Source organism: Gallinula chloropus, assembly GCF_964237585.1.
Source record: "Gallinula chloropus genome assembly, chromosome: 1".
In the NCBI taxonomy this organism is placed as follows: domain Eukaryota; kingdom Metazoa; phylum Chordata; class Aves; order Gruiformes; family Rallidae; genus Gallinula; species Gallinula chloropus.
Genome location: NC_140085.1, coordinates 147639680 through 147667640, shown reverse-complemented (window position 1 = coordinate 147667640; position 27961 = coordinate 147639680). Strand labels below are relative to the sequence as shown.

At 40.0% G+C, this 27961-nt stretch overlaps 1 protein-coding gene across 1 annotated transcript; it reads right to left on the bottom strand.

Moving 5' to 3' along the window:
* Positions 1-17: 17 nt before the first annotated feature.
* Positions 18-27133, bottom strand: GCC2 (GRIP and coiled-coil domain containing 2; the record flags this gene model as incomplete). The annotated part of the gene is made up of 23 exons (XM_084270111.1): positions 18-527; positions 1664-1865; positions 2709-2848; positions 3621-3815; positions 4938-5155; positions 6576-6752; positions 8503-8624; positions 9578-9715; positions 10387-10464; positions 10596-10696; positions 11238-11400; positions 11913-12017; positions 12386-12550; positions 13925-14044; positions 15255-15353; positions 15470-15570; positions 16226-16295; positions 16985-19474; positions 20427-20531; positions 21342-21409; positions 22474-22558; positions 23154-23216; positions 27032-27133. The coding sequence occupies 23 exons, from the start codon at positions 27131-27133 to the stop codon at positions 457-459; spliced, it is 5178 nt and encodes a 1725-aa protein (XP_084126237.1). The 3' UTR covers positions 18-456.
* Positions 27134-27961: the final 828 nt, after the last annotated feature.

Below are 27961 nucleotides of genomic sequence, written 5' to 3'. Positions count from 1 at the left end.
TCCTTCAATGTGCAGACAGTAACACTAAACATGTAGATTAGCAAGCAGACAAAAATACGTGAAAGAAACTGTAAACACCTCAAAATGCTCTAAGTCTGATTAGTTATTCCAGTTACTATATTAGATCAAGTTTTTATATCACTGTCAAAGGAGCCATCACAGGTTTGTCACATTCTGTTTCCAAGCAATTTTGAATTAATTCGTCACTTCTCATTATACTTCTGATCATCAGCTTGAACATTTACCAGAGGAACAGCTGGCTGCTCTCAAAACATAACATAGGCCAGTCTTTCAGAGATACTGAGGGCTTCTTTCTTAGAAGAGCTTAAAAAGCTGAAAACAACACAGAGAAATAAAACCCTGTAGTTCAATGCCACACCACCAACAGGTTGTTCTACACTGAGATTTCTTGTTGCAACTGTGGAATGTGTTTAAAGATTCAGCGTTTCCACCCCCTCATCGAAGTCCTGACCAGCTGTGGAGGTATGAAGCCCACCCAGAGGGCTGCGAGGTACCCTCTTCCTCACCTGAAGGAGGAAGAAAAACATCATTTAGACCTAATGAGTAAGACATTGCATCATTTGGTTACATGACCTTATTTCCCCCCTTTCTCTGTACTTGTTAAATGCTGTCCTCATAAACTTAAGTAACATTCAATACTCATTCTTGGGCTGCCATAGATACACTCATGAATTTTATCACCAAGCCCGCTTTACTTTGAGTACTGAAGGATGTTTGAAAGAGGCTTTACAAAGAAACCCAAAAGCCCTCTCCAGAAAAATCCCATCAGTGTTCATTAGAGTGCCAGAACAGCATCAAAATGCTATGGACTTAACTTCCATCTCACCTTTCCAAATGCCAGGCCTATCATGGAAGGCAGGACTTTGCCACTTTCCTTATTCACGTGACTCTGTTCAGAGGTCTAAGTGCTGGTGTGTACACACGGCACTGACTAGGTATCGATTTTAAAATAAAGGTCAGGTCAGTTGCTAGTGAGATACAAGCAGCCACACGCTGTACTGAGCAGTGACAAATAGTACCTTAAAAACACTCAGACGATTTGAGGGGACAAACACTCTGAGTACTTCAAGTGGAGCCAGAATGTGATTATAGCCAGCTCTTGGGCAATTTCTTGGAAAGGCTTAACTCTTTGTCCTTCCTTCCCTAGTCTCTTTATTTCTTAACAAACAGCATATTTTCTTCAAGAGATTTTGGAAGTTAATGTATTGAAACTAGCATTAGGTCTGCAGTACTGCCTTGAGAGGACCACTTTAATTGTCCTTTTAGAACATCTGCCAAGACAGTAATTTGTTTACAGTAACCTTGATTTTAAGGTCATTTTCATAGAAATCTTAACTCAAAACACAAACACATTAAATTTTTACAACTTAGTATCATCTTCCTGAAGTGTGTATGTTTCCTAAGAAATTTTACCACAATATTTTACCACAGTTTTATTTATATGTTGGGGTATTCATTATGTTTTCTGAAAATAGTGTAGTTAACTTCTCAGCAGAGAAAACTGGTTTTATTGCTAGCTCACTGGCATTATGCTTCTAGGCTTTGTTTTTCCTCAAAGGCCTATGCAGACGAAAACACAGAACTCCATTTGCCTTTATGTCCCCTTCTGGCTTTTTTTATGACAGTCTTGACCCTCACCTACCTTGGGCAATTGCAACCAGCTTCCCCTTCTCCTCAGGGCTGAGCTGCAGCATGGTGTCGATTACTGGGAGCAGCCTTTCCTTCTCACTTCCTGATTTTAGAAATATGAACTGCAGTAGAACATTCTTCAAGTATTCTAGATTAGCCACAGACTTCTCTCTCTCTTGATTTCTTTCCAGTCTTCTTATTTCATTCTTAAGCAGCTGCAGATGAAGGGAAAAAACCCATGCAATATTCTTTGCTTCATATAATGAGCAATTGAACAAAAATCTGTTCAAGAGTTAAAAAGTGAATTATGCAGCTTGCTTTGGAAAGACTAACGTGTGCACAGCTACATTTAGGACACAGCGTGGAGTGAAACTTGAACATGTAATAATGTTGTCCTGAAAGAACCTCTTATTGATCAAAAGTAGCCTTTTTTCAAAAAACCTGTGCAGTAGTTATAATGATATACAGCACTAACTGTTCAATTTCAGTGGTAAAGAGTATGAGCTGAACAGTTAAATCTTTAATCCATATTACTTATTTAATGTTTTATAAAAGAAAGCTGAGCACATTTAAGAGAATATGCTAACTTTAGGAATGTTTCCTGAAAACTCGGGGAGGTGCAATCAACTCAAACCAAACTTCATTAGTGCATCTCTAAAGATGGACCTTCTTTTAACTTAAGACAGCTAAAAGGGGTTACAGGAAAAGAAACCAGAGAATGCTGGGGGTTTACACATTATTGAAATGAAAACAGTAAAGGCACTTTACTAAACATTAAAATTCCAAACTCCTGAAGTTTGTTTTTTTTTGTTGTAATAGCTTTTAGTGCACCCTCCATCCTCCTCCCTGCCCCTCCCCATGACTAGAAACTCTGGGGAGAAAACACACAAAAACCTGATTTTGACTATGGAATAAAAATCCTTCCAGAATTAAGTTTTACATCACCACATTTTTTATGGATTAGGATTTTCTGAAACATGTTTGGTGTTATACATTTTGTCTAAGAAGCAGACCAAAGGAACAAGAGCTGTTCCTACGCCTCCTGCCTTTCTGCAAACCTTTATCTGCTCCATGAGGATGGCGTTGGTTGCTTCCGATTCACGAAGTAATTCATTCAAGTGATCCGCACTCTTCGCTGTCATGTTTAGTTTCTGGATCAGCTCGTCCCTGCTGAGTTCTGTTTGCCACTGAGATGGTTCTGCAATTAATTGGAAAAGAAAACTGAGAGAAGGAAAAAACACTTCAATCTACTTTGTACTAACTTGCCATCAGGACTTGATTGATGTAGTTTCTCAGATTGCAAAATCCCCCTGCATCGTTGCTGCTGCTGCAAGCCTGTCCGCATGCCTGTTCTGTGATTCCTTTTCGTGTATTTCATATATTAGAAGGGGATTGGCAAATCAGTCCTAACTGTGTCAAAATACACAGGTTGAGTTTCGCCCTTGTTTGCTACCCACAGCCAGAGATTTTCCACAGTTTTTCAGAGAGTGTTCAGTAGACTTTCCAGACATGATTTGGTGCTACCATTTACTTTTTTCCTACTTTTTGTGGGACTCTCAGAACATTGTTCTTCATGCTGACTTTTATTTTCCTAGGGAAAAAACCCTATGAATAAATTCCTGTTGTAATAAACTGCATAAAGATGAACAGACATTTCATTAATGAGTTAAATCAGCACTTAGTTGCCTCTAGCAGAGGCTAGTCCAGAACACAAAACGTTCTATAACTACATACTGACTCGCTCATCCAGTAATTTCCCTTTAGAAAGTTACAAATGTGACATCTTTAAAGGAATGAAAGATGTAGCAGTATTTTATTATTAGTCCTTCCTCAAGGACAAAAGCTCCTGCAGAAATTCAGGCTGTCTTGCATCTAGAAGCATGAACCACAACATTCTCAGATATTTTGAGGGCACAAAATACTGCGACTTAGGGCAGCCAGTGCTTCAAAACGCCGCATGTTCTACCTACCCAGTTTTCCTTCCGGGGAGTTCAGGAGTTGTTCCAAGGAGGGTACATAGGTGCTGGCTGAAGAGACAGACTCTGTGTCAGTTGTTTCCATACCTTCTCCCTCTTCCCTAGCTACCGTGTGCACATCGAGAACAGGAAGGTCGGTGTTTCGCCGTTCTCTCAAGTTCTTCGTTGCTGGATTTGAAACAGCTGGGCCTGAAAGACATTTACTGAGGTTTGTCACCAGAATGGAATTAGCAGAGCTATTTCAGAAGCTTGAACGTCTCAGATTAGAGAGCAGTTCATAAAACAGTCTTCAAAAAGGCAAAGAAAAGTGAGAAAGCCAGATAGGCACGTAAACATTTCTAACAGCAACTACAGCCTTTCACCTCCCAACTGACCCCTCCAATCAAAGCCTATTTCCAAACCCACACTTGACTGGGAATTTCTATTTCAGTGACTGTGAAACTCTCATGCAGCTCTCTCTGCAGATGTGCTGTAGCTATGACAAGAGAGTCAAATGCTTAAAACACAAAACAGCATTAGCTTTACTTTCAACCAGTCCTGTGGGAGGTGCAAATTGTTTTGGTTTAATACTACTTTTGGTGTGCACTATCTTGCTGCTTCAGTAACATACACAAAGAGTAACTTCTTCAACTGTTCCTGCTGCTTGGCAAACGTTCAACTACATCCCAATTAGTAACTTTACAGTTATAAAAATAGAACTTGAGCTCGAATACAGTAAAATCTTAAATTAGAAGAGAGGTCAAATGGGAACTAACAACAAACATTGTTAGAACAGCTTTCAGTACACTTTTCTTTAGCTTTACCCCTCATACTGGGGGCAGAAGTCCAGTATGCTCCAAGATCTGAGACAAACTTATAGGAAGAGCACCAAATATTTACAGTATTTGCTCCCCTGGCACAGCTTTGAGCCATTCCCACGCATTCTATCACTGCATCCCAGAGAGAAGAGAACAGCACTTCCCTCTCCACTTCCTCTCATCAGGAAGCTGTAAGAGAGCATTAAGGTCACCCCCTTAGCCTCCTCTCCAAACTAGACAACCCTGAAGTCCTCTGCCACTCCTTACAGGACATTCCTCCCAGCCCCTCCTGCATTCTTCTGGATGCACTCAAGTACCTTAAGATTCTGAAGGGGCAGCAGTAACAGTAGTTCCTTACTTGCTGTGAGTGGATTGCTATGGCATGCTGCAAATTACCCAGGATGACTGGTGTATTACAGAACCACACAGTGTCAGCATGCTTTAGATTCAGGCTCAAGTGCACAACACTGCATCTAACACAAGAAAACCTGATACCGTGACTGAAGAAAGTTACCTCTAGTGCTTGGTTCACTCTTGAGTTGGAAGAGCTGAGCTTCTACTCTGGAGAGCTGCTGCTGAAGCGTCTCTACTGTCTTCCTGTGCTCTTCTTGCAGGTTCCTGACTTGATCTCTGAAATTGTTCCGGAGAGCTTCGTTCTGGGCTGTTAGCTGACTCAAAGTCTGGGCATGCTCCGTTTTCATGACCATATTCTCAGACTGTATTGTGCAGAGCCTGAAAATGGCATATACACAAAGCTTAAGAACCAGCAAAACACGTGACCCATGCATACCTTTCAGTTTTAGAGTATCAAATAGCTTTCAGTTTTCATTATCTTAGAATGGCCTCTTTTTTCAGGGAAAGTTTAAAAGTGAAGTTACACTTACTGCCTATCATGAGCGCACTGCACTATATAAACTCTTGATTTCTCTATTTCAGACCACAAAAAACAGACATCTTTGGTAGAAAAATGAAGCTATTAGAGATACAGTGGTCTAAACATTCTTAAATTCTACAATTGCATCATGACTATTTGTAGTGTCACACAGGGGATGCCACTTACTTTATGCTCCACTTCCTTTAACATTCATTTACCAAACACTTCTGCAGGAGTTGCAAAAAATGTAAGTTTCTAAGAAGCTAAGTTAAATTTTCTTCAAGCTTCGACTTTCAGTACAAAAGAATGCAGAAGAGTGTTAGCAAGAAAAACATCAGTAACATATCAGTTGTACTTGCTTTGGAGGCACTCCAGAAGCAAGACACAACTTTCACAAGCAATTAACAAGTGCATGTGTGGAAAGACAAAGCTTAAGACTTACCCTTCTAAGCATACGGACTTAAAATGTAGCAAAAAGCTCGTCTCTCTGGGTACAGAGGGAGCCTGCTGTCCTACAGCTTGTTTCCAGAAAAACACAGGAGGACACAGTTTAACTGATTACTGTGAACCACCTTGTGACTATCAGAAACAGATAAAACAGTAGAAAAAGGGGGAGACAAGTCAATGTTTCCTAATACTAAGATGTAATTTCTAATGAATATTTCATGTGAACTCCTTTGTGCCCTAAACAGAGAAGAAAAGGCAAGACCAGACCCCTTTTCAAGGGCTCAAGTATTAGGTACTCATGATTTTTCAAATAGTGGTACAGATGAAGCTGTTTTCTTTTATTCTAAAAGAAAGAGCATATTAACATTGTGGCAAGAATGGACTTAAAAAAAGCCCCAAACCAACAACCCTGTACTTTCTGTGAGAAAGGCCCCAGGACTGGGTATTTTGCTAGTGAAAATGTTTGCTCTGCATTTTACTACTTTATTTTTTAATTGGAAACATGCATAAAATTTAGTTGAGCAGTCCAACACAAACATAGTGCTGAGCATTGGACTTCAAAAGTCAAGAAAGTAAGAAATGCTAATTTTAAAATCTAAGGGTTAACAGGTAGAAAACTTGCAGCAATCTCACATTCCTTGATCAGCTACTACTTCATTTTCATAACAGAAACTTCTGAAGGCTGATGAAAAATAGCAAACAATCATTTTGAAAATTCCTTTAACCTTCTCAACAGTTATGCCCTTTCTTTGGGAAGCAGTTACAGGCCACTGCATGCTCAGCACTAGAAGTTCACACACAATAAAGTATCTATTCATCATCGGACCGTACTTTTCACGGAGTTCTGCCTCTTTTGCAACAGTCTCTTGCAGCATCTTATTGTGTCTTTCCAGCAGGGTGTCGTGTTCAGACTGCAAGGTCTGGAGTTCAGACACATTTGCCTGTAAATTATGCTGAGTATCTTGCAGCTTAACTTTAAGTTGATCTATCACCGTTTCCAAACGTTCCCTGCAAGGAGGAAAAAAGAAACAATATAATTCTTTAAGTGCATGTTATTTCAGAATCTGTATTATATCCACTCCATATAGATAGCTGATCCCAATTGTCTATTTATTAATTAAATCAATACAACAAAGGCAGAGAAACAGTATCATAGAATGTGACTGCAGCAGGAACAATTAGTAAAGTTCTGATTGTTTTTCAATACAGTAACAGATTTATCAGATCCCATCTGAAATGCTGGGAATACAACTACTGGGGTACAGAGTGTGACTATCACTTTCCATCTCAAGGGGGTTTGGAGGAACAAGACAGAAGGAGAATAATACATGGGATGCAGATGGGAGAAACAGTTTTGGCTGAAAAGCGGTGGAGGTTTTTCTGTTTAGTAAATGCACATTAGTTCAATGAGACTGAATACAGGAGACAAATAGTGGGAGAGGATTTTGAGCCAAAGTCTAGAAAGCATCATTAGTCCATAAAAACAGATAAACTGTTGGTCAGAAATAAGTCAAAATCAGATATTCCAGTGCAAAAAGTTTTAAGTCACATGCATTATCCTTTTATGCTTTCTGCATTTAGATACATGGACATTTCTATTATCTCATGAACTGTTTATCTCATTAAGCCTTCATGTTGACACTTGTAAATAATTTGTTTGAAAACTATTTCTCATCTCTTTATTGCTTGATTGCTCATCCACTTTGTTTCCAAGATGACCCTTTTCCACAAAAAACTAACAATACCATAACTTCTGAAAATTCTGCAAAAAGGAGAGACAATGAAATGCAACTCTTGAACTTTGCTTGCTTCAAAGAAAATAAGAGATCCATGTATTGAAAAACATAAACAAACCATAACACGAAAGTCCTCTAATAAAACACCAGTCTCCCTCTCGTGGATTTCCAGCAGCAACTGCACTCAGTGTTAAGACCTGTGTCAGAAATGACTTTTGACATCTCACACAAATGCCCAGTCTGATACCAAGGACAGCTATCAGTAACTTGTAAAAACAACTTGCAGGAACCTTTACAGTGGGTTCAGGTACTTTCTGAAGTACACCCGAACGTTTGTTTCACAACTACACTGAAATGATTTTCACAGAACTTTTGGCAGTGCAACTTTCTCCCCCATCACGTCTTTCCTCGTGTAACAGCCGATAAGCATTTCACAAGCCTGCTGGAACTGATGAGTGCATTGGCAGCCTGAGCTTTATCTACACTGAACCATCCCTTCCTGACAAAGCTCAAAGTGATCTCAGCTGAACGATACCCATCTGCTCTTTTCCTCTTAGCTGGAAATGGCAGTTAGTTGCAGTACTTTATGCCAGAGACAATGATGTGACAACTCTACACAGAAGAGGCTGGCTAATTTCTGCTCATAAGCATCCTAAGAATCTTCGTGACACCTTTCTTACCTCTCACTGTAACAACAGGTGATATACACAAATCAAGGAGTTGGAAACTAACATAGTATCACCATGGTGCAAGTTCATGATCTTTCTTCTGTTCAGATAGGCAGACATACAGTTAGCTTACAGCTCAGATAAAGTTTACAAAAATAAAGTCTGAGGGTTTTGTTTGGTTGGGGATTTTATAAACCAAAGTAACTGAGGAAGCAAACCGCCTCCCTTCTGGTATTTTCCTTAATGAAGCAGAGTTAAATAATGATACTCCCTTGTTCAGCAATTAGCAAAGGCAAGCTCAATAACTCAAGTATCAGTATTTTTCTGTATGCATGTAAAAAGTTTGGGTTTTACCTTTCTTGCTTGGCTCCCTCAGATTCTGTCTGAGAAGCAGATTTACTCTTTTGCTGTTTCAGAACATTATGAACACGGACTTTGTAGCTCTCAAATTCAGATGTAACAGATGCTTGTTCAGCCTGTCACACAGAAAAAAGGAAACCCTTAGTGTTATGCTAGTAACTATCCCTCCCTTATTTCTCTAAAATTAAATGAATCTTACACTGAAAAAAAATAAAGACAAAATGCAACAGATGACTCTTAAATAGATAATGAAACTAGTGAATACCATGATGGATCATGTTTTTCAGTCTTAATTATTAAGTATCATAAAATGTGACACTTCAGAGACACTGATTTTCAACATACCAGTATTAAAGGCAAAACATGCTTGCAAATGAAAACACTGCATTCAACAGATTCAGAAACAAGAGGTTCTATCAATGAAGGAAAAAAAGGGGTAATTCTGTTTTCCTTTTATACTACCCAGGTGACAAAAACCTAACATGCCTTACAGTTATGCACAACTTTAAGAAGTTAAATCAGTCTTGTAATGGTAATACACAGCACAAAACAAAATATTCCAGTTGATCCTAAAGGTGTTTGGTCTGTCTTCTCCTCTAAAGGCAGCTGAGTTTCTGCAGACATACAGAAGGTTACGTCACAACATAGTGGCTCCATCCTTGACTGTACATTATACAGCAGGAATTATTCCCATCCTTCAAGAACTGACATTGTATATTCCTCTAAGGAAACATAGATGCAGGTTTTTGTTCTTGGATCTTAGGACCTGCTCACAGATTCATCAGTCATCCTTGAAATACTAAAATGCTTTAATTTCCAACAGGAGGATTTGGAAAGTTTCCTTTCAGCTGAACTGGTGAGTCAAATTCCACAGTGCTGACCCTGATTAGCCACTGCTCCAGCTTTTCTGGAGTCTGTAAAATTTGTGAACATTTCCTTTAAATTGATCCTTCTCTCTTTCACTCTCTACAAGAGTGAAAGATCCACAAAATACTGTTAGAGAAGCAGACAGCGAGTGCAGTAAATCTCCCTTCTAACGTCTCTGGCACCACTTATTCCTCTATAATACCTGAGCTGCTTTGAACTCTTCTTGCAAGGTTGCAATTTTTTGCTGGTAGGCACTCAACATGCGCTGGTGTTGCTCTGAAGTTGTTCTCAGGTGTTCTTGAGCTTTATGCTTTTCTGATGTTAGTACAGCCACTTGAATCTGAAAAAGTCAGTTGAAAACTTCACTATGAAAACATTTTCTTCTTCCCTCTCCACAAGGACATACCACAGAGCACAAAGGATTCTACTATAGTACTTCCTGCACAGAAGTGGTGAATCTAAAATTAGAATCCATTAAAAAATAGTCATGAGTTACAATGTATAGAATATATAAAATTTTAAAAAAAGAAAGTTACAGTTGTGGGGTGGCAGCATTTAGAAAAGCCAGCCCCTCTTCCTTGTCCTCTCTGCTACACCTTTCATTACAGTAAATTCCTATTCAGTCCAACCAACAAAATTTACACAGATGGACAACCCTTGAGGTTTCTAATAATGATGATGTTGTTGCATTTTTTAATCTGAGCAACTTCCATTTTTAAATATTCCAGAACATATTGAAGTTACAAGCTTCAACTTACAAAGTCCTCTTTTAGTGGAAAGGGAAAGGAAAGAAGAGCAAGCAAGAGCAAAGATGTTTAAACAATATCAGAAGGGAAATATTTGGGGAAAGTAGCAAACAGAAAACTCATTCAAGAAAAAGAGTAAGTACTCAAACAATAAAAATAACACCTCTTTATTCTTCACCCTATGTTCTATATCTGCCCAATACAAATCACATCCTTATTACTTAAATAAGAAACCTTATACTAAGAAAGAAGTGAAGTTTCTTGCCTTATAGGCTTCCACTTGTTGCTGGCTGGCTTCCAGTTCCCCTTTTAATGATGCCTGTGACATTAGATGGTCATTTTCCTGCATGATAAAATTATCTGGTTATTAAAGAACTCCAAACCTCAGCAGCTGAATAGTTCAGTGATCAGCTGATCAGTTTTTTGAAAGGCAGGTTTAAAATGGAATATAGAGTCACTGACATCTGGACTTACAGCTTGTTTTGAATCAGCCAGTTCTTTTTTTGTTTTCACCAGGAGTTGTTTTATCTTGGCATTTCTTTCCTCATCCTGTTGCAGAGTTGACTGAAGTGACTCTAATGCAGAAAATAGCAGTTATGTGCAAAAGGAAATTCCCCTCCTATATTTCCTTCAAAGCAGTAGAAAATAGTTGAGCAAATTCTCACAGACTTCTTATGACCTGCTAACAAGTAGCTTATAGTAAATTTAGGATCTGATTTCCAAGTATCATGAAGATAGTCTAATAAGTAAAATTGTTTTAAGCCTTACACTTAAGGATAAGAAGTGAAATATTTAACCCCATACTAACTAATAAAGTTTTCTGTGTGGTATGTCAGATTGAAAGCCCATCGGTCACTGGCTTTCAGAACTTATGATTAACTTAATTCGGTAAGAAAAACAAGTTTATCAGGCAGGCAATTTGTCTTTTATTTCCTAAATATAAGAGCAAGGAACTGACGATCTAATACAGTTTCTTTTACAGAAATGTAACTTTGACTCTGTAGCTGTTTAATATTCCCTGCAAACCTTACTCTCACTTATTGATTCGTTTGTGAATTGTATTTTTACCCTTGTTAACTACACCACAGAGACTCTTGCTGCTTATAGTTTACTCACTTATTTCTTCCTGTAGTGTCTCTTGCTTCTGTTTCTGAATCCCTGTCTCTTGCTCGAGATCTTCTATTCTGCTGTCTTTATCAGTTATCTTCTGATTAAGTTCTTTTACTAGCCTTTCATAATCAGCTATTTCCATATCCATCAGTGTACTCTTTTGAGCATCCTGCAAGTTACACACAAAGAAGATAGAGCTCACAAAACTTTGTAACTACCCATACCCATAAGCAGCACCCATTCATCACGTTTTCGCCTCCTCAGTAAATAAACTGTTTTCAAACAAAACCAGAAGCTTTGAACTTGAGTTCAAAGTGAAAACTGGGAGCAGGTTCAAATACCTACCCAGTAGGTATTTTGCAGATACCAGTTTCTATCACCTTCGGTCCTAACAAGGATGACTTCTCAATAACACATTACCTAAGTACTCCAAACATCTGAATTCTGTCCCTGCTTCTACTCGTGACAGGCCACACAGCCCAAGCTAAAACCAAAGAAAAAAGCCCCCCAAAACCCAACCCCAAATATATACAGCAGTTCTCCAAGCACAAAACCAGCAGTAAATCCCTTCATGTTCTCCCTTTTGCAATCCCCAGAACATAAAGGAAGGCATCCAAGTACAGCAAGACGGGCCAAAACCTTTGGTAGTCCGCTAGGCACTACCATGAATGGCAGCTCTACCTTTCTGGCCAGCTCCAGTTCTTGCATAGTTTTCTGCAGGTGTTTCTTTTCCTTTTGAATTTGCATCTGAAGCTCCTCCATTTCTCGGAGAGTACCAGTGTGTTCCTGAAATTTAAATACTTCTCAATTATCCAGCCCAACTTCAAAACAGGTATCAGTATCTATTTACACTTATGCACACACAGAGTTAGGCTGTACCAAGGTAAGATTGTGTGTGTGTGTCTCTTAGGAAGTCACAGAACCAAAGAAAAACCCAGAAGACTGACATTTTTCAGATTCTGTGACAACCCCCAATCTAAGTGACAATTTTCAAAGTTCTTTCAATAAACTCTCCAGCCTTCCAAAAAGACCAGGTAATGAGAAAAGAAAGTATGGCCCCTTTTCTGTAAAAGCACAGTTTACAAAGATCTAACACAAGTCACATCCAGTGAAAGTAATGTTTTGGCCTATTTGCCATCTCTACAGAGTACTACCTTTATTTTCTGTTCTTTTAGAAGCTTTTCAGCTTCTAGTTCTTTGTCAGCCTTTGCCTTTGCTTTTTGTATCTCCAGTATCTGAGCTTCCAGCAGCTTAGCGTTATGTTGCAGTGTTTCAACGCGAGCCAGGAGGTCTTCGTTAGCAGAGTGTAACTGATCATGCTGAAATGATCACAGTGGAAAAAAAAAAAACATAAGCTGAGTTTGCCAGTGACTGACAGGTAAGATATTGCCTATATTTAAAAAACAAACACTGATTTCTATCCAACTCCCTTACAAACAGCACTCTTACAAATGAGCCCTGTCCATCTTTGTTTCAAAGCAGGTTAAGAAATAGGCTAAATTAAAGTCACTAGGTCGATTTGATTATTTTATTCACTTGCCCAGCTTTCCATAAGATGGCTAGAATTATGAGAAACAACCAGAAAACCCCAACATTTATTCTACAAGAATCACCTTCTTCCCACAATAATGCACAAAGTTCAAGTACTTGTTGCCCCACTTTGAATACACCTGCTGTACACGTGTCATACTATTAATTCCTAGAAAAGACTGAACTGCAGCACCCCCAAGCCTTCAATGAGATCATATTGATACATACTAAGAACGCCTCCTCTATCTGGGCTACTTTTGCAATGACTTTATCACATTTGGCATCCTCAGCATTTTATCTCAGTCTCTATTATGCAAATTAACAATGAAGTGTGAGTGAAAGAAGCTGTCAATTGCCTAAACAGTGTTTTCATTTACAAAATGCTTCCTAACAAACTTGAAAAATACAATGCCTGTATCATCAGTGGAATATATGCTACTATTCATCCTTTACTTCCTGCACTATTCACTGCTAGCTTCTGTTTATAAGGGAATGATGGCCTATGTGGATCTTCAGTGTAATCATGTATGGGGCCTGGGAGTTTTATATCCCAAATCCCAAATACATTTCAGCTAGCTGTCCAAAAATGTGTCTCACAGCTATTTAATTACCATCTTAGACTCATCTGAATGCCACTACAGTGGTCCACAATGCATCCTAAAGTCTCATCTTTGAGAAAAATGAAAAAACCCATAATTAATTTAGTATGTTTAAACACTGTTGATTAAACAACAAAACTACATTTTGTCAAAGAAACAGAAGAAAAATGTCAACACTTTAAGGTTACTGCACTTCCTGAGCAGTGTAGGTGTGAAATCAGAGAAACAGGGCAAGTTTGATAGGTTTTTTTGTATCTGGTACACCCATCAGAGCTGTTATGTTCGACCAAAGCCAGTGCTGATCACTTGCTCTTTGCTGCGAGTCGAGCTGGGGTAAATTAAACCCCTTTTACTGAAAAAGCCAGATATTCTAGATATATTTAACTTTGTCATGGCCCAGATACTGAAAAAAACCAGCCCCAACCCTGAATTCCAATTTACTCTCCAAAATGCACTTTGTTACTACATATAGTTTCGTAACATCACATGAATAAAACTTACACCCAATAGGTAAAATACTTTTACTGTAATTATCAATAGATTAGACACATACAGAGAACTCACCTGCTGGGATGACACTTGAAGCTGTCTTATGAGGTCATCTATCTGACGTTCAAGATTATGTGCTCTTTCTTTTTCAGAATCCAGCTGTTCTCCTTGCTTATCATATTCCATCAGAAGATTCTTAACACATACAAACACAAACCCATCATTTTTTTTTACAATATACATTGCATAAGCATGTTCCATATCTCAGACTTTTACTTATCTTCCTAATCTTTCAGCATGTGAGTGGTCTTACTGCAACATCAGAAATATCCAAGTGAAATTAAAGCTATTGCTGCATTACAGGCTCCAGGAGAAACCCTTTTCAGTTCCTGAAATTCTAGAACAATTCATGCTAGATGAGATTTCAGGTCTACATTCATTACATACATACATTAAAGCAGGGTCAGCAATGAGATCAGAGCAGGCTGTTCAGAGCTTTTTCCCATCAGGTCTTTATAAAGACTTGCCTCCAAAGATGGAGATGACACTACACCTCTGGGCAACCTGTTCCAAAGCTCTGCCGTCTTCATAGGGTTAAAAAAATGTTTACCCATACATCCACTTGGAATGTCTCCTTTCAGTTTAGTTCTACTGTCTCTCATCTTGCACTGCCACTAATAACCTGACCCTATTTCCTTGATAATGCCTTTGTAGGTGCTGGAAGGCTGCTAGTAGGTCCTTTAGAAGTCTTCTCAGACTTGCACATCATATATCCCATGACCATCCTGGTCACACTCCACTGAAATCACTTCAGGTTATCCATGTCTGTCTTGTATTTCAGGGGAGAAAGAAGGGCAAGACTGACTGCAATACTCCCAGTGATGTCATTGAATCACTTGGGTTGGAAAAGACCTGTAAGATCATTGACTCCTACTGTAAACCCAACAGTAACAAGTCCACCACTAAACCACATCCCTAAGCACCACATCTACACGTCTTTTAAATACCTCCAAGGATGGAGACTCAACCACTTCCCTGGGCAGCCTGGTCCAGTGCTTTGCAACCCTTTTGGTGGAAAAAAATTTTCTGATACCCAAACTAAACCTCCCCTGGTACAACTTGAGGCTTATCACTTGTTACTTGGGAAAAAAAAAACCCACCATCACCCATCTTGCCACAACCTTCTTTCAGGTAGTTGTACAGAGCAATAAGGTCTCAAGACTCTTTTTCTCCAGGCTAAACAACCCCAATTCCCTCAGCTGCTACTCGTAAGACTTGTTCTCTAGACCCTTCATGGGAGTGCTGAGATAATGATTACCCTCAACCTACTAGCCCAGCCTAGACTTCAAAAGTAAATTATTTTCTGACAGTTAGCTGTCTTCAGTAAATATAGTACTCTTCTTACCTTATAGCTTTCAGCTCCTTGAATGACATCTTTCATTGAAGCAGACAACTGATCTTTTTCTGATCGAACCAACTCCAATTCTTCCCTCAGGGCCTGCATCTTAATTAAAAAAAAAACAAAACAAATAAAAAAAAACAAACAAAAAATGTATGTCATCAAGGCAGAACTCCACATGGAGAACGTTGTTCCTATTAAGCAGCAGTCAGGGTACCTACCTCTTTTCGACTGGCATCTAATTCTTTCTTTGCTTTCACAGCAACAACCTTAATTTTATTTAGCTTCTCTCCTTTTTCTGCAGATTCTCTTTCCAGTCTTTCTGAAAATAAAGAAGAAAGTGAAAAAATAGACCTCTCCTTTCCCCCCTCAAATGAAGTTAAATTCAATTAGAACACAAATCTTGGCATGACTTTAAAACAAAACAAAATATAAAGCAGAGGAATATGTTCAAATATTTCATTAAGCATTTAATTTCTAGCTAAAACATTGTGCTGCACAGACAGCTTAGGGAGAATCTTTGTTTCAGAAGCTTCCATCACAGTCAACATTAAAAGCCATATTCCTGTACATACAATTCTAACAACTTGAAAAAAAATTTATTTCTAATGTGTTGGGACAACTGCAGTGGAGCAACAGTAGCTTTGGGAAAGTGTGGTTTTCCTCTCCTCTTGGCAGCCTTAGGGACTACTGACACATTTATTTCCCATATTTAAAAAATAAAGGTAAAATGCACTATGCTGTTTATAGCCAAATATACACAGGAAGAAAAAACCTTCAGAAGTATAAAATGGTAACTGACTCAAGATTGCTAACAGTCTTTTAAATCCTTAATGGAAGGCCTATTGTAGGAAGTTGCACTGATGTCTACTTTGCCCTGGCTTATGGGAAATACAGCACAATGGTGCAGAGGAAAGAGAAACTAACAATCCAAACCCCCAAGCTTTTTACATAAAAGAGAAGAGCAAGAAAGATACCAATTTTTTCTTGAAACTCTGCTACTGAGGCCTGTTGATCAGTTGTCTCAGTCACTGTCTCCATTAAATTCTGTATTATAAACAAAGATATAACAAGTATTACAAACAATTCTTCGTGGTATCTGTTTTCCCCCTAACAAACCACCAGAAGTTTCAGCTACAGCTGGACTGTGTCTGTGTTCTTACTGCCAAGCAAGTCTTTATGTGCAATTTCATATCAGCTTGCTAACTGAAAAGCATACTTATGTTGAAAGGAAAACATTCCAACCTTTTACCAGCTGCTTTCCATCCTGTCCAAGGACAAGAAAAACGGGAGACCATTAATTCTGCAGCTGTCAGATTTACATAACCATCAATTCCCAGGACCTGAGGTTGGGAGTAGCTAATGCAGATCAAGCAAGAGTTTTGTTTGAGATGGAGCCATAGAAAGTTAGAGGTGAAAGATGATGAGGTCAGTTAGTCCATCTAGTTAAACGATCACTTTGAGGGGGTACTGATAAGAAGAGAGGTACAGCAACTTTTGTCAAAATAGCATTATGATTGGTTTTGTTTCATAGTTTTTTTTCCTGGGGTGTGGGGGGTGGAGGAGGGAGGAGAGGAAGGGAGGGGATTTTGAGGAAACTCAGAAACATGTGCTTTCTAGAAGGGAAACTCACTTTCAGGCCAAGGAAAAACAAAAGAAAATAGAAAGTATTTTTTGAACCTTAATTCTGAAGACTTTAGAGGTTTAGTCTGTATACTTCAATAACAAAATATAACCTTTAGAGAACTCAGTTCGTCTTTCACATTTCTAAGTTCAGTTTCCTTTTGTTCCAGAATGAAATTTAAGTCGCCTTGTTTTTCTGATCCCTGTTGCTGTTCCTGGATTTGACTTTCATAAAAAGCAAGTTTTTGAGTGATCTCTTCAACATTAGCTAAAAGATCTTGATTTTCAATCCTTGTTTTTTCACTGGCATTCCTCAGCTCCTGGATATCACGTTGAAGTGCTGCTTTTTCAGATAACACTCCTTCCAATTCTTCTCTCAGGAGATGCTTTTCTTTTTCAAAATCCTGAATCAGGGCTCGATGCTCTGCATACTGAGCTGCATTTTCTTCCTCCAGCCTCTCAACCTCCCGTTGCAAATGAAGAACTTCCTCCTTGTTCTGTACAGCAAGGCGCCGCTCCTCTCTCATTTCTAACAATAATTCATTTGCAATTTCTAACAAGTTAAGAGAATCATATTCCTCATTTGAGTCTGACACACTGGACCCCACTTGCTCAAGCAAGTGGCACAGCTGATTTCTTACAAGGGATCTGTGCACTTGTTCACTTTCAAGTAATGTTGATAGATGAGTTTTCTCTTCAGCCATCACTTGTAGTTTCTTTTCTAAGTCTTCAGACTGCTCTTTCAACAGTGACCAACCATCTCGTTCAGATACAATCTTTTCCAGCTCTTCACTTAACTTGGCTTTTTCCTGAATGATTTTCTTGTTTTCCTCATGAAGAGCACATGCTTCAGATGAAAGGGTCTCCCTTTCACGCACTAGAAATTCAATCTGGTTTTCCAGTTGTTCTAGCACGTGAGCATTTTCACTCTTCCTACTTAAAGTTTCATTCAGTTTCTCCGTTAAATCCTCCACCTTTTTATTCAGGTCACTATTGTACTGATTAGCAGTATCTACTTCTTGCTGAAGGTCCTGAATTTTAACTTGTTCTTGCTTACACCTTTCCTGAAGGGTTTCTTTCTCTTCACCCAAGCATTTCACTTCATTTAAAATATCCTTGTTTTGATCAGTAAGAGCAATGATCTTCTCTTCCAGTTCTTTTATAGAACTCTCTTTCTGGTCAAGGGAGCTTGTTACGGTGTTATTCTCCTCCTGAAGACTAACAATTTTACATTTGAGTTCTTCTATCTCTATCTGGTTAGCTGACAATTTCTCTGTTTCTTCCTGGAGACGGTTCACAGTTTCAAGAAGAACATCCTTCTCGTTGAAAGCAGCACGGAGTTTCTGTTGCAGTTCACTGACATCGGAGGCCTGCTGTTGTCTCATTGTTTCGAGCTCCTGGCTGATCTTTCCAGCAGATTCCCCTAGCTCGGTCTGTAGAGTTTCCATTGTTTCTCTCAGGCTGTTGTAATTGGACACTGCTTCTTCTTTCTCCTGAGTTAGCTTTTCAAGTTGTTCTCTAAGTTCCTGTATTTCAAAGACCAATGCCATCTTTTCTTTTTCAGAACCAGACAATAAAGTTTCATTTAGTTCAGAAATTTCTCTCTTATGTTGCTCTTTCAGAGTCTGAGTCTCTAACTTATGCTGGTTTACAGCAGTTTCACAGTGCTGTCTTGCTGCTTGAAGCTCCAATTTTAGTTTTTCAATTACACAACAATAATCTTCTTTAGTAAGCTGCAATTCATTTATCTTAAAGTCCAAGTCTTCCCGCTCATGAAAGTACTCATCCCTTATGCGATGGATTTCCTCTTCCAGTTTTAGTTTAACATTACTCATGTAAGTTAACTCATCTTTTAATATGCTATGTTGGGACTGGAGCTCTTGTAAACTATGTTCCAGGTGCCTAACCTTTTCTTCCATTATTGCATCTACACAAGGTTTTTCTTGTGTATCTACACCGTCTACCCTGTTTTCCACATTTTTATTTAGGACTTCTCTTGGCTGTGCCAAGTCGTGTTCATGCTGGTCAGTACCAGCACACATTTTGTCCTTCACATTTTTCTCCTTTATGAAGCTCTTCTCTGCCAGGCTGTGCTGTAACTGATTTATCTGACTCTGTTTCTCTTCATTTTCTTTAGATGATATTTCAATCTGATGCATCAACTCTGACACCTCTTCCTGATGAGCCATTTTTAACTTGTTAAGCTCTTCATGCAGATTTTTTATTTCATTGTGGTAACACTGGGAGTTGCTTTTAATAGTTTCTTGCAGATTTGCCACTTCTTTGTTTTTGTCTTCATTCAGCCTTTCCAACTGCTTGCTCAGACACAAAATCTGCTCCTCATAAGCTGATTTAATTCTTTGGATATCATCTTGTAATCTGTTAACTTCTTTTTGACTATCACTGTGACATTCAATCTCTTCCATCAGCCCCATTTGTTTCTTCACTTGTTCCTCTAATTCCATTTTCAGCTTTGTTAAGTCCTCATTGTGTCTGCACTGGGCATTTGCTAATTCGTTCTTCAGAGCTTCTATTTCTTTCAGGGAGTCAAGTCTCGATTCCTCTAGTTGCTTCTGCAGTTCTTCTGTCTTAGCCACTGCAGCCTAAACAAACATGCAAGTTATTAAACACTGGTAATTTAGCACACAGACTTTCCAAATAACTTTTTACAATAATGAATTAGAAGTTGTATGAGTCCTCAGTTTTAAAAATTGCTCTAATTTTAAAATACATATCTATATTAGGGCAACTCAATTCAGAAGATACTGCAGGGACTAGAAAAGCATTTGCAGAATTAAAAGAAAAACTAAGTCTTAAGTCATGTTTACCAGCATAATTGCACAAAATGGTCATGACAGACTTCAGCTTTAGCAACTGTTCTGATAACGTATTAAAGTCCAAATTACTTTTAGTGTATCAGACTCAAGTATCTGGAATATTACAGTGTTCATCATTTGCAGGCCATTCACAGAATCATTAAGGTTAGAAAAGACCCCCAAGATCATCTAGTCCAACCATGCCCGTACCACAAGTATTACTGACTAAGCCATGTCCCCAAGTACCTCATCCAACCTTTCCTTGAACACCCTGATGGACGGTGACTCCACCACCTCCCTGGGCAACCCGTTCCACTCTTTAACATTATTTGAGCTTACTGACATAATATAGATGCCTTGGCTGACAGGCTCCTTCCTATGAATAAGTGAATGTAAGCCTCCTATCCCCCATGGAATGACAGAGCTGACTGACTGAAGCCATCACATATGCGATGCACAGTACTAATGCACAGACTGTATTCTTTTTGAACTGTGTAGATCTAGCCAGCGCCTGTAAGAATTTTGTATTTATTGTCAGTCCTATAAAAACTATAAACTAGAGGGTGCAGATAAAATATGCTTTATTGTTTGAAGCCTTTAGATTTTTTTTAAAGGTAAAATAGAACACAGGTAAGTGAAGAAAAAGGTTAAGATAAGAGTAAAATACACAACAAGCAAAACTACAAAATAAACATAAATCTGAAATATTTTAGTGATGTTCTGTTGTTCATTTTGGTACCTCTGCTTCTTGCGTCCTTTGAGCACTTTCTTTTTTCAGAGCTACGCACTGCTGCTGACATTCAGCTTTTTCCAGAAGTACAACATCCAGTCTTTCTGTGAGAGCCTAATATCAAAGGAGGAAAAACACTCAAAAAGGGTTTCTTAACAAAGGAAGCCTGAATGATTTGTACAAACCCTAGGATATCACATATTGGTCATATCTTCTTTTGTCAATTAAACAGATCAGTCTGATTTTAAAAGGGACTTGCAGTGCAAATCCAACAGCTGTGGAATATGTAGACTAAAATGGTGTCAAGTAATAGGTTTTGTTAAAAAATCATATTTCTGATCAGCTAATTTTTTATCACTACATGGTGGTGGTGCTGTGGGAGCTCCTCATTCATAAAGAAAAGAAATCATCCAAATTATTAAAACCAATTTTCCAGTTGATAAATTCCTACCAATTTTCACTTCCATATGCTGTCTACGACTCTTACTTTGAGAAAAACAGATGGTTTTGCCACTTAAAACAATTCCTGTTGCTTTCCTGTATTTCTTATGACATGCAACTTTTAATTATGCAGTTTTGATCTCATCAAATGACTGCCTCAGAAGTTTTCTAAATGGCTGAAGTCTTTCCACAGTGATCATTCTAAAAAGAAAAGCCTGTCTAACCAGCTACACAAGGAATAAGTCTTGCCGAGGGAATTGTACTATTCCTCACAGAACTGAGAGTGTTTTTTGAGAAGTGGCATAAGGATGTGAGGAGAGGAAGAAAAAAAAAGAGGTTTTAGGAAGTCTTGAATTCCTGAAAACTGCTCACATTCAATTTGACTAACAGTTTTAAAGCTATTTATGATTTACCAAATTATTTCTGTGTATTTATTTTAGCTAAAATTATGTAATACATTAGAAAGCCATTATGTATTCCTACCTGAATAATATCATCAGCTCCTCCAGTAGCTGCTTTAGATCTGAGTTCTTCAATCTCTTTCTCCAGTTCTTAAAAAAAGTACAGAAATTTCCCAGCATGAATCGATGCTGTATCACAGTAGCAAATTACTAGTAAATCCAGTGCCTAACAACACTCCCATTCAAATCAGAGATGTCTTTTACTCAATCAATTTTTGTTTGTTACTGAGCAATAAAAAGGGCTGAGAACAAACATTCAGTACTACTTCTCCTTTACCAAGTAAGCAAATCTTCCTTGTCTGATTAGAGGGACAACAGTTAAAAATGCTTTTGATGGTTGTCTTTCTATTTCATGATCAATTTCAGCCAGAGGAAAGACAGTCATTTCCTACTGGTCAGTAGTCAGACAGTCATTTCCTCCAAATGTAGGCAGCAAGTAGAAGAACAAGACCATATGAATAACCCCACTGAGGAAGAGCCTAGTATAGCCCATCCCTATCCTTATTCTTTTGCCTGGCAGCTACCAGCGGCCAGCGTAACTGTGACACCAGACAAGGGGAAGAGACGCCAGTCCAAGTAGTGGGCCACTGGAAGAAGAGGGACAGCAGAGAGGAGAAGGACAGAAAGCACATGAGATCACAGATTTACACAGGATAGTGGTTAAAACCAAATTTTGTTTCGTATCTTTACAATTACCTGTTAAAGGAGGAAATGGACAAATACAAAGTACCTAACTATTTTAAATAAGCCTTTGTACTTTATAACAGTACTAATCATGCAAAAACCTATCAATCAGAGACACTGCCTCTCCCATCTGCTTCCTAAAAAGCAACAGGTACCCCTGCAACCCATAGGGAAGGCAAGCCCTACTTCAACTCTTGTACAAGTTACACTCTTTCATCGTGCCATACTGCCAGACAAAATTTAATTTAATCCCTGACAAAAGCAACGCTTCTTTTTCTTCCTTTCCTTGGTCAAAGGACTTCAGTCCTTATCCTCTCACAAAAAAATAGTGCAATTGCAGAAAAAAAGAAAAAAATATAGGACATTTGCCTAGAAGTTAATCTACCTAGCAAAAATATGCAGTGATACTAGGAAAGGTCACACAGTAACAAGCATTAAAGCAGAACTCGTCCCTTTTTCCAGTAAGGTACCTGTACATCTTGACTTCACTTTCTGTATAAGCATCACTTGCTTTTTTGCAAACTTGATGAGATCTTCTTTGGGCAATGTGTCCAGCTGTAAAAAAAAGTATGCAATCAGAAAACAGGTCATTTAGCACCCAGGTCCCAAGAAGTTAAATTTTAGGGTAAGAAACTTTCTTACCACACATTTGCAAGAACAATAACAGTCCAAGTTAATGCTATTCTGTTACTTCAGATGCAATAATAGAGACTACTCCTAATGCTGTACTTTTCCAAAACCATTCCAGAGCACGTAACTAAGCAGTAGCAGTCAGACAGGAAAGCTCAGTTGGGAAGGGTTACAACTAATTTTGAACAACTGTGTTGAAAATAGCATGCTGACCTAACACTGACATTGTTTAAATTTACTTCCAACATATGCAAAGAAATCTGTGTACATTATGAAACAGATCAATGCCAAAACTGGATACTACTAATATTTTATGAAATATTACAACAGGAAGTAAACATATCAGTAAGAGACTTTTTCCCCTCATGTTTTAAAGAACACCAGTTTTTTAGTAAGTCCAGAAGACAGGAAACTGTTTAAAAATACCTTTATGCCTTCCCATTAGTCACAGCTTGCATGCTAAGTGTAACCCTTTCAATTACTGCTATCCAAATAAATAAAATTTGTGAGGACCAATTACCTTTGATTTGCCTGATCCTGGTGTGACAGAAGATGCCACCATCTCTTGCCCAGCATCTTGAACCTACAAAAAAATAAAGCATAAGCTGTGGTAACTGAACTTTTTGATATAAGTCTACCACTGGAACTAACTGAAAGTCTGTAAACACTGAGAGTAACTGAATATAGTGAGAGCTCAAGAAAAAAAAAATATATTTATAGGACTAGTCAGAAGGAGAACAGAAAAAAACTTGATAGAGATCAATCGTGATTGGTACAATTCAACAGTAGAATAGAAATCTGATTTCCAAACCAGTATGATCTTACTATTCTCATTACTGAATTGGCATCTAGAGTTGATACAATACTAAAAAAAACGTTTTATTTACAAGAAGCTACAGAGGTGTGATTCACAATCTCGTTCTTAAAAGATATTAAAAAAGGAATTAACAAAAAACCTGTAGAGGAATGGCAGTTAAATTAAGCTTTGAGAACTTCTGAACATCATATGCCTCAAGTTGTTTTTTTTTCTTTCTTTCTTAAACATATTGATTATTGATAACATTGTTGGCCTAACAAATATATTTGCATTTACACTAATGCATGCAGCATGGGCAAGACAATGGAAGCCACCGTGCAGCAGGATAGCTGTGACTTAGTCACCATTACAGAAACGTGGTGGGACAACTCTCATGACTGGAGTGCTGCGATGGATGGCTACAAGCTCTTCAGAAGGGACAGACATGGAAGGAGAGGCAGTGGGGTGGCCTCTCCTGGAAATACAACACAACAGTATGGAAACAGTCTAGAAGGTTCCTAGAGTGTGTGGAAGATAACTTCCTGACACAGCTGGTAAGTGAGCCTACCAGGGGGTGTGCCTTGCTTGACCTGCTGTTTACAAAGGTAAGAAGAGCTGGCGGGAGATGTAGAAGCTGGAGGTGATCTTGGGGTCAGTGACCAGGAAATGATAGAGTTTTAATTCTATGAAGTTGGTGATGGGTCTAGAGCACGAGTCTTATGAGGAGTGGCTAAAGGAACTGGAGTTGTTTAGCCTGGAGAAGAGGAGGCTCAGGAGAGACCCTATTGGTATCTATAACTATCTGAAAGGAGGTTGTAGCGAGGTGAGGGTTGGTGTCTTCTCCCAAATAACTAGCAACAGGACAAGAGGAAGGGACCTCAAGTTGCATCAGGGAAGGTTTAGATTCAATTTTAGGAAAACAACCTCAAACTTTTCACTGAAAGAGCAGTCAGGCATTGGTACAAGCTGCCCAGAGAAGTGGTGGAGTCACCATGCTGGAGGTGTTCAAAACACTTGTTGATGTGTCACTCCAGGACACAATTTAGTTGACATGGTGGTACTTGACTGACAGTTGGACTTGATGACCTTAGAGGTCTTTTCCAACCTTAAAGACTCTATGATTGTATTTGAAAAGACACTGCAAAGCCAGGGCTCTTAAAAAAAAAATAACACTCTTCTACCCATCCCCTCCACCCCCCCTTTTTCCTTTTTAAAAAAACCAAAACCCACTCTGTTTAGCTCAAGAAGTGCTGGCCTGACCAGTGTATTTGAAAAGGCTCTGCAAATTCCAGGCTCCATATTCCTAACATACATGCATAATGCCTTCTCTTCTAAACTTTCACAGATCTAGTCTGGGAGAAACTGTTTCTCTACAGGGGTTTACATGAGCTATGCTTACCTATACTCAAGATCTTGAGGAAACATACGTAACTAAGACAGGACAAGGAAAACGGATGAGACACACATATTAAGGTATAATTTCCAAGGCTTGATCATTACCCTGCTTTTTCCTTCATATTATCACGTGTGTGTGTGTGTATGTGTATAAAAGTGAAGGAGTGTATATATAAACATTTGTATTTTATATATCTACCTTTGTGTGTGTGTGTATACACACACGACTTCACTTTTATTTTGCTACTCTCTACTCTGACAAAACCCTTTTGTAATAGAAACTAAGGAACAAAACCAAACTGGATCCAAGCACTGCAAGAACAGACAACCACAATTTAAAGACAACAGCTGATACGGATAAAAAGAAAGGTCATCATTAGAAATACGAGTTCAAGTACAGACCAAGGACAAAGGCAGTTACAGATAACTCTCTCTGTATCACATGGGCTAGAGGATTTTTGAGATGGCAAAAGAGGAAAACAATGTGTCTATAAAAAATGAATACAGCATTACAAAACCAAACTAAACCCCAAACTATAAAGTTTCAGTTTCAGGTTTTCTTGGTGTACAAAACTTTGTCAACGTTTACATCCTTAGTATTTCAGCAGGGCAATTATCAAAATACCTTCACTACAAGCAGCATGCTTACATGGTATAATTAAGTACAACAAATTGTATGTACTGTTTAGAAAATGACAGCAGATGTCTCGCCACAGTACAGTAGGATCAGATGAATCTACAAGTTCTTTTTTAATTTCCTTTAAGCTAATATGCACAGACACACAACCATGTATCATGTAAGACAACGCATCCAGTTTCGCTGCTCCGGTAGCAGAAACCAGAAGCAGCTTGTGTAGAGGGCTTCACCCATTTGAATTAGAAGAACGAGGAAGCTGAGTTAATAAAAAACCCTAAACTTCCTACTGATTAGGTGCAATGGAGCTGTGAGCCAGCAGGTAGTAAGGACGCTGCTAAGCACAGCACTGAATCCTGTGAGGAGTCTTCAGTTTCTATTCTACCATTCCAAAACCAGCGTTTGCTTCCACACTTTACCTATATGTATATATTTTTTTAATTTAAAGCCTACTTTAACTACACTAAGGTGGTTCCAAGCCATAGTTTAGCAATTTAAAAGATCTTGCTACCAAACCTTTTTGCAGTAGCTTAATATACCCTCAGAAAGCCTAACCAATGCATAAATGCAGTACATAAGACTTCTATGTGAACTGCGGCATCAACTGCCATTAGGAACAGCAGTTTCCTAAACAGCGTGCAACTTTCATACAACACCAACTCTAACCACACCGTCACACCAAAACAGACTTGAAGCTGTGACCCCTTCAGTGGAGACATCAAACCCCTATGAGAACGTGTGCAACTCGGGAACTACCAGGGGAGTCACCTTCACATATGAATTCTGAACTCTTCAATGTTGCCTTTGGATAGGCTTTGGCGCTTGTGAACGCACCAGTAGGTACATCAGAGCCTTTCTTCCTTGGCTGCCTTGGCAGGTGCTTCACAATTTGCATACTGTTACCACACCGGCCCATCTGAGCAGAGAAGAGGTGCCTGTTCACCCGCCGGTGCTTTCACAGGGTGACCGCTCACCGCGGTCACTCTATGTCAGCTGAGCGTTTCTCCCCTTCAGCCAGCACCGGCTGATCCCCTCCCCCCCAGCCCGCGCCAGCAGGATGACATTCCCACCTCCCAGCAGGAAGCACTAAAGCAAACCCCGCAGCGGCGGTCACGGCGCCGCAGGGCAGGACGAGGGCACACAAGCCCCGGGCCAGCCCCGGCCGGGCCCAGGCGGGAGCGCGGCGAGCCGCGCATCGCGCCCCCTCACAGCTGGACTGATACCACCCCCCGGGGCTCAGGCGGGGGGAAGGCGGCGAAGGGGCGCGCGCGGCGGCCCGCGGGCTACCCCTCCCGCCACGCCGGCCCCGGACAGCGGCCGGCCCCGAGGCGAGCGGCGGCCCCGGGCGCTGACAGCCGCCCGCCAGCGGCCGCTGGCTGCGCGCGGAAGAGGCGGTTACACGACGGGGTATGGGGGCACGAGACCCGGGGAGGGGGCTGAGCGCGCGAACCACCCCACCTCGCACCCCCTCCCCCCCCCCCCCCCGCGTTTTGCCGCAGCCCAAGGTCACGCAACCCCCCTCATCTCCCCCCCGCCCCCCCTCTTCCTTCAGCCGCGCCGCCGGCCCCGTTACCTCCATGGCGGGACCGGCTGACTGCAGGGGCGGGGAGATCTCGCCGCCACAGCCGCTGTCAGCGCCGCTACATCCTCCCCGAGCCACTTCCGCCTCCGTCATCCCCGCACGCCGGCAACGCAACACGTCCCCGCCTCCCAGCCGGTCTGGCCTAAGGTCCATCACCTGCGCTCCGCCCCCTGTCGCGTGGCGCCGGCGGTTGAACGCCTCAGTTTGCTGGGAGGGGGGGGCGACGGGCGACTGCTCCCCGCCATTTCCTGCCCCTGAAGGGCTCCTCACAGGGCGGGGACGGGGGGGAAGCCCTCTTATTAGGCAAGTGTGTCTCGCACTGTCACCGCAAGGAGAGTGTGAGGTAACGAGCTGTGCGCTCAAGGCAGCCACTGAAGGAGCGGACGCCCTGTTTTTAGTATCCTGATGGAAGCGCAAAGCGATTAGGTTACTTTTCAGACATTAGATATGAAGGGCTGTACCAGAGCAAACAGTAGAACCCAGGTGTTATGGCTTGTAGCTCTGGGTTTTTTTGTGGTTTTTTCTAATTCAGATAGATTTTTACATCGGTTTGGGTTGGAGGGGAGCAATGCTTGCCTCAAAATGCACACTTTTTTTATTGCAGTCATGCATGCATTTTGATAGTGCCTGCATTATTTTTGACATTTAGTGAGAAGTAATTGATTTTTAATGAGAAGCTGCCTGGGAGAAACGTTTTAGGCATATTATTCTATTTACAGTTTACTAGTTAAATATTGAATATCGCTGAATAAATTATGGTGTCGTGAGAGAATACCTGTATTTTAGTGAAAAAGAGAGTCAACTGAGTCAAAATGCATTTTTCCAAGTTAGGTATTGTCCTTCGTCTTTTAAAATTCAGGTGGCAAAAGGCAGAAAGGTTCTTCGCTCAGAAATTAGTTCCTTTCCTTTCCCGCCCCCCAG